This window comes from Scomber scombrus, chromosome 14 (assembly GCF_963691925.1).
Source record: "Scomber scombrus chromosome 14, fScoSco1.1, whole genome shotgun sequence".
In the NCBI taxonomy this organism is placed as follows: Eukaryota; Metazoa; Chordata; class Actinopteri; order Scombriformes; family Scombridae; genus Scomber; species Scomber scombrus.
In genome coordinates, this window is record NC_084983.1 from 6,982,840 (window position 1) to 6,994,231 (window position 11,392).

General features: G+C 40.4%; 2 protein-coding genes across 3 annotated transcripts; both read left to right on the forward strand.

Annotated features, from left to right (window-relative positions):
- Window positions 1–786: 786 nt before the first annotated feature.
- Window positions 787–3,119, forward strand: pigw (phosphatidylinositol glycan anchor biosynthesis, class W). Its single transcript, XM_062433549.1, has 2 exons — window positions 787–915; window positions 1,333–3,119. The coding sequence occupies exon 2, from the start codon at window positions 1,336–1,338 to the stop codon at window positions 2,821–2,823; it is 1,488 nt and encodes a 495-aa protein (XP_062289533.1). The 5' UTR covers window positions 787–915; window positions 1,333–1,335; the 3' UTR covers window positions 2,824–3,119.
- A 1,265-nt stretch (window positions 3,120–4,384) lies between these two features.
- On the forward strand, window positions 4,385–10,853 carry ggnbp2 (gametogenetin binding protein 2). 2 transcript variants are annotated; one of them, XM_062433540.1, is made up of 14 exons: window positions 4,385–4,447; window positions 5,173–5,292; window positions 5,723–5,803; window positions 5,959–6,212; window positions 6,419–6,517; window positions 7,857–7,970; window positions 8,089–8,298; window positions 8,427–8,601; window positions 8,705–8,893; window positions 9,005–9,140; window positions 9,281–9,406; window positions 9,510–9,658; window positions 9,743–9,955; window positions 10,042–10,853. In XM_062433540.1, the coding sequence occupies exons 2-14, from the start codon at window positions 5,200–5,202 to the stop codon at window positions 10,243–10,245; spliced, it is 2,043 nt and encodes a 680-aa protein (XP_062289524.1). In that variant the 5' UTR covers window positions 4,385–4,447; window positions 5,173–5,199; the 3' UTR covers window positions 10,246–10,853. The 2 variants fall into 2 exon arrangements, with proteins under 2 accessions (XP_062289524.1, XP_062289525.1); XM_062433541.1 differs by having other exon boundaries at window positions 9,513–9,658.
- Window positions 10,854–11,392: the final 539 nt, after the last annotated feature.

Genomic DNA, 11,392 nt, shown 5'->3' on the forward strand with positions numbered 1-11,392 from the left:
CTCTGCCTCTGATTGGCTAGTACTCGTTGCCTTCGGTGGTTGGGTGATTACGTTTAAGTATGAGGAGTGAGATTGGTTAGATTAAGTTAAGAATGTCAGGGTAAGCCATTCAGAGGCACACTAGGGCGGGTAACGACTTCGCCGTCCTAGGAAAAAAATACCACCTCCCAAACAGCTTCCAAACTCCCAAACCACACACTTACTCCCGCCCTCTTCCTGATGATTCACGGCGCTGGTTTATAACTCTACAACGAGATACTCTTTAATTAACTAGTTAACTATATTTCCTTACTATCCTTATTTATGGTAAACTGAGTTTCAGTCTCATAGCTATTTCTGCCTATTTGCTGTGGACCTTGAGCTCAGTATAAAGAAGTCTCAAGAAACCAATACTCCTAAATGATAGATAGAGGACATCACAGAGTATCACAATCCCGAGTTCACTTTAAGTGTAGCATTTATTTTTTTGTTACTGACCCCTGAACCCGACACAGTGGCATGAAATGGTACTCTTTTGCCTATTTTTGCTTATTTGCTTCTGTCCTTTTCCAGTGTCAAAGTGTTCCTTTTGTGTCCCCAATTCCGGACATTAATAATCACAGGATCAGTTGTAATATAAACAAATATATATATTTTATAAATAAAACGCATATTAATAATATACAAATAATATTTTCCCCCAATACTTTCAATAAGAAAAAGGAAGTCCAGGTTGGTCGGAAGTTATTAGAAATCCGAGCACTCTTGAATGCGACATGTGACCCAAACGCGGAAATAAACGAAGGCGCTCTCTCATGTTATTGAAAGCATCATGGCAGGTTAGGACCGGCTGCTTCATTCAACTACAACTTGCAATGCAGTAAAACAGGTCTGTGTATAAACCTGCATCTCCCACGCCTTACAGACAAACCAGTGGTAAGTACTGCTAACCACTGGCTTCCTAACGCCATTTAACGTCGCAGTAAAGATTAGAGAAGTTAGTGGATTTAACTCGTGGTAAACGGGTTAGTGATACAGTCCACTATCAGGGAAAGTGAAAATACCTCCTGGAGAGTTTGCATTGTTCTTCCAGTGCTGTTGTGCGGGTAGGCCATTGACTGCAAAGAAAGACTGCTTAGCATGATAAGTACATCTAGATTTGGATTGTTGGTGTAATGAGGTGACACCTATACTGTTTAAACAGGTTATATAGGTTTTATATCTCAGACTCTGTATCAGTAAGTGTACCCTTATCCCTTTTTAAATTCATCATGGGTGCCATTGTGTTCTGAATTTTTTTTAAGGTTTCCAAGTGTAAATTACACAGTGAAAAATGATTTGTGATGTTTGCAGGCCATGTCTCAGAAGGACCAGAAAGAAGCGTTTGTCAGTAATCTCAATGGGACCAGTCTGCAGGAGGTGGCGCTGGGCTCATTTCTCGCCCCCCTTTGCCTCATCACCAGAGGACTCCTCCTAATCCTCTACCATCAGGCCAAAGGGAGTCTCCCGCTGCCACTTCCCCTGATTTCTCACCTGCTTCTGGACTTCTCTGTGCTCATCCTCCCCCTCGTCCTGTCCTGCACCGTCCTGAGCGACATTCTTCACCATGTCATCTTCATCTCAACCTGTGTCCTGGCTTGCACGATCTTCTACATCTACCGCACCAACAGTCCTCCTGCTCGACACCCGCAGTCCGCCGTCAGCACCTTCCTTCAGAGTCACGTTCAATTCAAACAGGTTCCCTTTGTCACCATCTTTAGAGTGTTAGTGAATGTGAAAACAGCTATCAGCATTCTCGCCGTAGACTTCAGTGTCTTCCCAAGGCGATACGCTAAGACAGAAACCTATGGAACAGGCGTTATGGATTTTGGCGTTGGAGCATATGTCTTTGCGAATGCCCTCGTCTGTCCAGAAGCACGGAGGAAGAACGTCTCTGGATCCAAGATGAATCATTTCTACAAGCAGCTCCTGTCAGTCTGGCCCCTGGTTGCTCTCGGCATGGTACGGCTAGTGGCCGTCAAAATGACTGGCTACCATGAGCATGTGACAGAATACGGCGTCCACTGGAACTTCTTCTTCACACTTGCAATTGTGAAAGTTGTGGCTTCAATGGTTTTGATTGTTTTACCAATCAGCCAGTGCTGGCTCTTTTCCCTGCTGATCAGTGGACTTTATCAGTTTGCTCTGGAGACAACAGAGCTTAAAGCTTTCCTTATCCACAACAATGACAGAGAGAAGGACCTCCTGCACGCTAACAAGGAGGGCATTTTCTCTGTGGTGGGCTATGTGGCTATCTACATGGCAGGAGTTCAGATTGGACTCTATGTGATGCAGCCGAGAACCCAGGTTAGAGAGTGGCTCAAAGCACTTTTTAACATCATGTTGGGAAGTCTTGTGCTTTACGCTGCTTTGTACCCATGTCAGACCTTTGTGGAGCCAGTGTCTCGGCGCTTCGCTAATTTATCTTTCTGCCTGTGGAGTGTTGCCCAGTCCTTGTTTTTTATGTTATGCCTCGCTGCAGCCGATATGATTTTACTGTTTTCCAAAAGAACGTCAGGCTGTGACTCGTTGCCGCTGTCATGGAATCTGCATAAAAAGCAATCGTCAGACTCCGAGAAGAAAAGAGAAGAGATGGACAGACTCTGCCTCGTTCAAGCTGTCAGCAGGAATCAGCTGCTGTTTTTCTTGCTTGCAAATGTCATGACAGGATTGACCAACTCCATGGTGAACACGCTCAATTGCAGCAGTGTGTTTTCAGCGTCTGTTTTGCTGGCGTACATGTTCATGAATTGCATTGTAATATATGTTTTACATCTATGTGGAATTACAGTTAAATTCTGGTAAAAATTGAACTTGTCAAACAATTTGAAGGTTTTTGTTGGGAGCCACAATTACAAAAAAAATATAATTTCTCTATTTATAAAAACAAATATGTGTAAATGAAACTGTACCTCTGAATAAGTGAGGACTTGCACTTTAAAAAAAAAAAGAGGAACCAGAAGTGCTGTTAATGTTCTTAAATGATTTGCCAATGTTATAAAACCAGTAGGTTCATTGAATAATGCATTTAATTAGTCAGCAGCAAGTATGAGCTTTTCATAAAATGGAAAACAGCCTCTTTAATGATGCAGCTATTCAACAAACCTTGTAATGTTGAACTGTTATTCTTCTGTATACTGTATGTTGTTCTGTAAGTTTCTCATCCTAAAATCCCACTTGACAACTTTGTTTTTTCATAAGGAAGGAATGGAAAATCTCTCTCTATACATATGGAAATATAATGCCACAAACATAATGTATGTATACTGTATACCTGATAAATACAAAGCAACAAGCAAATAAAAATGAAGCACTGGAAAATTCTTATGGCTCATTTATTCATTTCAAAATGTGTATCCAAATAAATATGTCTCATTAACAAGCATATGTATAGCAGCTTTCCTTGTATGAATGAGGATGTTTCTTTTGATTGAATAAAAGGAAATCGTTAATTATGAGTAACAATTTTGCAATTTGACATGCTGAAATAATAAAAGTGTTTCCTCAAAATAGATGCATTGTTTTTGTTAAACTTTATGTACACACTGGAACTTACAAAGGTTTACTGTTCCAACAACAGTAACAAGGCAATGTATGCTCAAAGTAGAGCATCGATCATACTAGACCAGAATGACATACAGGGAATTCACATCCTTTTTTTAAGTATAAACGCTAATAATAAATGTCTTGAAGTGGGGCACAATTAGTAAACCTGCTTCTGTATTTGGAATAATCTGTATATTGTTATAGACTTGGGGGGAAAACATGGTTATTACCCAAAATATTTTTGTGTGTGTGTGTGTTCAGTCACAGGTGTTATCAAGTTAATTCAGTTCAGTAAAATATAGACTAAATATTGACCTCTTTTGTTCTTTCTCTCACCACGCACATAAAACCAGAAGTCATCTTTTTTGGGACTATACCTTTAGTCAGACATTTTGGTGGGACCTTCTTTTAAACAGAAAATTAGATTCTTAAACTCAAAATGGAACTTACCTCATTGGGGGGTTTCATAATGAAATGACCGTCGATGAAATGTATTATTAATATTGTTTCTTTATTAGAAACATTCCCCAAACATGCCAGAAGATTTGCAGAAACAGAAACCCAACCTTATTGTCCTTCATGTTCAACTTACACAACACACTACATACTGCACAAAATCCAAAGCTGTGGAAAATAGAACCTTACGTAATACATTTGATTTGTCATTTATTTAATTTGATTATGTTTATGTTTGCTTTTTGTTTTTATTTATTTACTGGTGTGAATAGAGGGACGGTGCGCCCCCTAAAGGCCGGGCGCCTCACGTCAGCTACTACGTGCTTAGTGCAAAGGTCAAATCAGTAATGCAGATTTCGCCACCGTAGCAGCCTCACTCACTGTCGCACTTATTTATTTTTGTTTAAGAAGGAACTTTCAGAAGTGGGTGAGTACACACAGTAATTGGGTTTCTGTTAGAGGCGCATTTAAGTAGCTCGTCAAGGTGACAGTTAATGTGCAGTCTTTTAAACGTTGTAAAGAGAGGCTAATAAAAGTGACAGTCGCTAAGTAGCCCAGTTCAACTTTATATTAGCCGTGTTCACGCTTGCTAACGCGAGCTACAGCGATGCTAACAAGTGGCATCGACCAGGTAGAAACTAACTATATCAACGCTAAACGGTATATTAGTCGTCAAGGCATTACACTCGTAAGAATAAGGACATATAATGCGACTGAGTTTTTGCTTCATCGTTTCCCTAAATCGTACTGGCAAATAAAATGAGCTAGCAGGCTAACGTTAACTGGCTCGACGCCGGTTACTTTATCCTGCTCGGCAGATAGACGTTAGCGTCATTAAACCTGTTTTTATAACTGAAAGAGTGCAAGACAAACCTCCTGACAACAGATTGTACATAATAAAATTACATACTTTCGTTTCTCGGGTTGTTTTCGTTAACTTAGCTGCCTATCTGGGTTGAGGCGATTCTGTCTCTGCTGTAGCCGTGTCAGTAAATCAGGTGCTGTCAGCGTTAGATAACAAATGGTTGGCCTTTAGTACCGAGTTTTAATGTCAAATAGTCTGTCACATAGTATTTATTGTGTGACAAGGAGGTGTTGTAGACAGCGTTGATTTCAGTTGCGGTCAGTCGGTCTCTTATGTGTAACCTGCAGGCAAGCTGCACCACACTGGCAGAAACCATGGCTCGTCTGGTCGCGGTTTGCAGGGAAGGTGAAGAGGACTACCCATTTCTGTCCAGACAGATCCCTCTGTATATTGACGATGCCCTCACGGTAAGTAAGGTTTCTCATATGTATGATCAAGGGGATGTCAGTGAAAATCATAGGTGGGAAAGGGCTAGCTCAATCATAGGCCACATCAGCCTTATTATTGACCAAAACCAAAGGCTTAGTTATCACCAAGCACAGACCATCATCAAAATGTTAAAGGATGGGTCCTTTAATGTAACACTGTTCATACTGTAAGACATGAGAACATAATGCTCACTAGGCAATTAATGTCAAGAATTCTAAGTGGCCATATTATACATTTCAGCATTCAAAAGGACGATCTTGACTCCTGATAAGTGATGCATTAATAATGTAAAAAGTGACTCTGGATATTCTCAGAGACATGGTCATATATTGTGATACTTATCAGCACGGCTGAAATGAGAATTTCAATAATGTACACTAACGGCTTTATATTTTCTCTTGTTGCCAGATGGTAATGGAGTTTTCTGATAGTGTCATGGAGGTTGACAGACACGAAATTAACAGCTCTAATTGGAAACAGTTTTCTGAGGTGAGTTGTTTTAATTTCATGTACGCAAGCGTGTTATTTATTTATTTTTTTTGCTCTTGACCTACTATTACATTCACACGCTGAACCGAAAAAGGGTGTGGGTTTTCTTCATGTGACTTGTCAGCAAAGCTGTAACTGATGTATTATTCTTTCAGTATCACTCCAAGTTGAAGCAGCAGGACTTGAATATCGCCCTCATGGTAACATCCAGGGAGGTGTACGGTGCATTATCTCAGCTGGTGCCATGTGTGGGGTGCAGACGAAGTGTGGAGCGCCTCTTCTCTCATTTAGTGGAATCGGGCAACCCGGCCTTAGAGCCACTCACAGTGAAACCCACGGGCATGCTCTCTGTCACCAAGGCCTGTTTGGCAGATGTGAAGAAACTCTACACCCTCTTCTATGTCCATGGGTGAGATATTCAGAAATGTGTTACTTTCATTTTCACTGCCAAATTTATATGTGGGAATTACTGAGCTGTACTCTGGGTTTGTATGGATATAGTATAAGGATAATTCTATACCAGTTCAAAGTACTTTAAATGGACATCTTGCACTGATGTATTTATATCAACTCTTAAAAATAAAAATGTGTATATATATATTTATATTTTTGCAGGTCAAAGTTGAATGACATGATTGATGCCATTCCAAAAAGCAAAAAGAACAAACGATGCCAGTTACACTCCTTAGACACACACAAACCTAAACCTTTGGGGTGAGTAAAATGAGTATTTTCATATGGTTTCCTCATCAAGCTGTTATTAGGGTTCTCCCTAAACAATATTTATAATGTTTTGACCAAACCATAGTGAAGGTGGCACAGAATTAGTGAGGTTTTAAAAATGACGCTAGTAGAGGCGTGGAAGATAACAGATGTAGTATCTTCTTTCCTTTGGACAGCTTGTGTCCCTCTGTAAGAAAAGACAGCTTAGCTCTTTCAGCCTCCAGAAGGTCTTTGTTTTAGGCCAGTCATCTGTGTACCATTTGATGGTCAGTTGATTGATATATACAAAAATATGCTTCACATTTGAAAACTGCTTAGCATTTTGACTGACAAACTTGAGATTGAACAGAAACTAATAAGGAGTGTTTGAGGCTTTCTGGGGAGTTGCCTCAGTGTGGTTATTAGAGCTTGTTGTACAGCTTTCAACCATATTTCTTCTTTTTACTAATCATGTAACATTTTGTAGATCTAAGACATACAAACTTGAACACTTGGGGCTAGAAAAAAAACTAGAGTATAGCTTAGTTTCATTCTCTATGTATGTGTTTGTAACATTGTTGGGAATTTGAGCTTGAGTGCTTATGTCAGTGTCATTTTGATATCAGAAAACAGTTCTGCAATTAAAAGATGCACTTTTGTACATGTACAAGTACTCTCTATTAAAACAGATTATGACCCCAGTTACACTAATGTTCTGTATCATCTGTGGTGATTTGTATAAACATTTGGGATATTTCAGTAGTCAGTAGTTTCAGAGGTAGGAAAACACAACGTATAACGTATAAAACTGATATTCTTCAGTAATACCTGGATAATTCCATCTGTTAGAAATCCTTAACCAGTGTCTGGAGCACCTGGAGTACTTCACATGGTGGGGACATACAGCAGCAGTTGCATGCTTTTAAGCCAGTGTGGACATTGGGAATGGATTTTTTTTTTCTTCTTTTGTTTTCTCCAGACATCAGACATGTTGGCATTATTAAGTGTAGTGCGTGTAGTGCAGCATTGCACAGCTAAAGAGACATAATAGATTATCCTTGCTGAATTAGTGGAGACTAAAAGCAGAGATGTAAGGAGAGTGAATATTGGATTTTCATTCACCAGGTGGACAGAAACCCGACTCCATATGAATGATAATGTTGCTCTGTATCTGCTGGATGTGTAAATAGGCAACTGTTTGCTAACACATTCAACATATCAGCTTATAAGATCATAGATAAATATGTCAGTATTGTTTTTATAGCTTGTTTGCCTTATTTCAGGTTTAAGAGAGGATGATTGTGCTTTGTGATGCATTTTGTTGTAATAATGAAGTGATAATTGCTTACAGTGGAAGCTGGATGGATGTGTGGGAGCTGATGTCTCAGGAGTGCAGGGATGAGGTGGTCCTCATTGATAGTGCCTGTCTCCTAGAGACGCTGGAGACATACTTGCGTAAACACAGGTAATGTGTGACTGTCATATAGCCTTTAATTTCAAAATGCTTTTTTTCCCTCTCTTAAATTTTGTATTACAGGTTTAAAAGGAGCTGAATTGATTGGATATTACTTTCTTGTCTAAAGGTTTTGCACTGACTGTAAGAATAAAGTGCTGAGGGCATACAACATCCTGGTTGGGGAATTGGACTGCAGTAAAGAGAAGGGCTACTGCGCTGCCTTGTATGAGGGACTCTGCTGTTGCCCCCATGAACGCCACATCCATGTGTGCTGTGAGACCGACTTCATCGCTCACCTCCTCGGCCGGGCAGAGCCTGAGTTCGCAGGCGGCTATGAGTAAGTAACATTTTTTAAGCTCACATTCTCCATCAATCAAGCCAGTTTGAGCCATTAATTCTTGCTGGGATTCTTTCGTTGTATTGGTACATCCAGTTGATGTTTCTGTTTTGTTTGTTTTTTTAAAGACGCAGAGAGAGACACGCCAAGACCATCGACATTGCACAAGAAGAAGTCTTGACCTGTCTGGGCATTCACCTGTATGAGCGGCTGCATAAGATCTGGCAGAAACTACGAGCAGAGGAGCAGACCTGGCAGATATTGTTCCATTTGGGAATTGATGCACTACGCAAAAGTTTTGAGGTACATACCCTCTAATGAAAGTGTGTGTGGTATCACTTAGAACTGATTTATCAGAAGATGAAGGCATTGTGCTGTGATCATTTATCTATTACCATGTCCCTAGATGGCAGTGGAGAAGATGCAGGGGATCAGTCGGCTAGAGCAGTTCGTCGAGGAGCTGTCTGAGGAGGAGAGGGCCAAAGAGCTGAAACAGGAGAAAAAGAGACAAAAGCGAAAAAATCGACGCAAAAACAAGTGCGGCTTTGACATATCTGAACAGGAGGCAGAGGACAAGGAGAAAAATTTGGATGAGGTAATAGTCTAAAGCCGCCCTCACAAATTAGATTTAAAAGCACCTGTGTGCATCTGCAGCTTCTCATCTGTTTGCCTGTATATAAAAGTCCAACCATTCGGTGTGTTACAGGGTTCTCTTGAGTCTGTGGAGGGTAGCTGCAAGATCTGTAGTAGCCATGATGAAGAGGAGGAGGAGGCCGGCAGCGAAGAGAGTGTCGCCCCCAGCGGAAGCCCATCCTGTAGCTGCCCGGACAACACCAAACAAGGTTAATGTCCACACAGACATCACCGTATGACATTAAACCTGTATGTGCATGGAAGTCACTGCATGAGCAAGACTAGTCTGACTCGTGCTTGAATGTAAGGACAGATAATGAGCTGTAAAAAAAACCTGGTGTTTCTCTAGATTTATCCCCCCTCAGCAATGGTAGTGACTGGGGTTACTCCTCAAGTATGGAGGGCAGCGAGATGGGATCGCGGGAAGGCTCCGACGTTGCCTGCTCTGAGGGAATCTGCAACCATGACGAAGCAGGTCAGGTTTGAGCAGCTGAGGACCGTGAACTCTGAAACCAGAGTCTTTTAAACATACTGTGTAATGTCTTTTCTCATTGTTTGTTCTTGTTTACGTTCTGAAGGAGAGGACACGAACGGCCATAACTGTGCTGAAGACAAGGAGGAGGATGTAATAGACAGCTGTGTGGACTGCTGGACACACTCTGAGGATAAGACTCAGTGCAAGAGTAAAAAGAAGAAAAAGAAGGGCAAAGGTTTATGCAGCGAACAGGTGAGAGGACAAAGTACAGAATTAACCTGCTGTATGCACAATATGCAACGCTGTATACCAATCAGAGTATGCACATTTCTCCAGGGACAAAAAGGTGAAGGTTGTATGACAGATGGGAACAAAACGGGCCACAATCCGCCATCATCGCACACTTGCAGAACCAAAGAAATCTTTTCCTCCTTATGTGGCGATACGTTTGCCAGCATTGCTATACGGCTACCATGGACGGTACATCAGAAGAACCTCAGCCTTAATGCAAGGTCTCCAGAGGCAAACAGGAGTCTTGTGGAACTTCTGGTAAGTGTAATAATCAAAAGTATACCATTTTGAAACTCATTTGTAGGGTATAACAGTGTGCTGACTGACTGCAATTCTTAAAACAGGATGATTCTGAAGTGACTTCAGATGAAGAAAACTTTCTGACACAGGATGAAATCCAGGCCTTTTTAGAAAGAAACCAGTCCTTCTACAGCAACCGTCACCAGTATCGACAGCTCCTGAAAGAGAAATTCACCAACTACTGCCGTGCCACTGAGAGAAGTAAGCCAGTCTGTGGCAAGTGGTTTGCCACCACCAGTGTCAACTAGCTGCACTAATGACATCTTCCCCTGGGAAAAACACTCACGACCACTGGTGCAACATCTTTAGAAAAGATAAAAATTCTGAAGTACATTTGTTGTCTTGTTCGGTCATTTTTTTCCTTTTTAAAGTCAATGTGATTCTTACTTTCTGTTGATCATCTCTCTCTCTCTCTCTCTCTCTCTCTCTCTCTCTTTTGCAATTGTACACCAACACACTTTTCCATCTCATTTCTTGGCCACGTTCTCACCTGTAATTGTTCTCTTTGACCAAGCCTAGCTATTTGTTGTTGGTCTTCTGTAGGGTTGTTGGGTAAGAGCACAGTGGAATCTGTAATCAAGCTTTGCAAGCTGTGACATTAGGAATATATTTTAGGAGTCTTACTTCATGTTTTCTTTTTCTTTTCTTTTTTTATGTTTTGTTTCTACCGTATTTTGTTTCTTTTTGGTGACACTTCAGTGTAGTGGTAAAGGTTGTACCATTAAATGTGTACAGAAATTCTAAATATAAAGATTTTACAGAGAATAAACATCCATTTGTAATAAGGATTTGGGTGTGATAAGAGCGCAATGTGCAAAATTTACTAAATAAAAAATATTTATTAATATGCATTATATATTTGTTGTTTTTCGTTTGTATTAATATTTTATTTATGCCTTGATCTTAGAGAGTTATCATTCTTTGAGCCACTGATCCTGACCATTTTAACTCTAAAGAAATGGTATAATTTAAAGGACAGGTAGTGATTCTAGTCCTGAGGTTAGAACATTGTTCAGCTAATATTTCCATTGAAGATTGGAACAAGTTTTAGTCCTCTCAAATTTAACTGTGGGAAAACTTCTGTCACTAAATCTACTGGACTAAATAGGCCATGGCCTTATGTTTTCTTAATAGTCAAATACTTAAATATGTGAAGAATGGGGTCTTTAATTTACCCTTATTTCTGTCTCAGCCAGTACCTCTCTCCGGTATATTTGAGACACGTTTTCTTCCTTGTAAATGTAAGTAAATGAAAAATCTCAAACTCATCACAGTACCTGGAACAAAGTTCAGCAGTGTCCAGTTATTACTGCCTTCACTATCTATTGGAAATTTCAGTGTTCCTGGTTCAGCTCTAATCAACCACCCAGAAAAGTTGTAAACACAACCTCAATA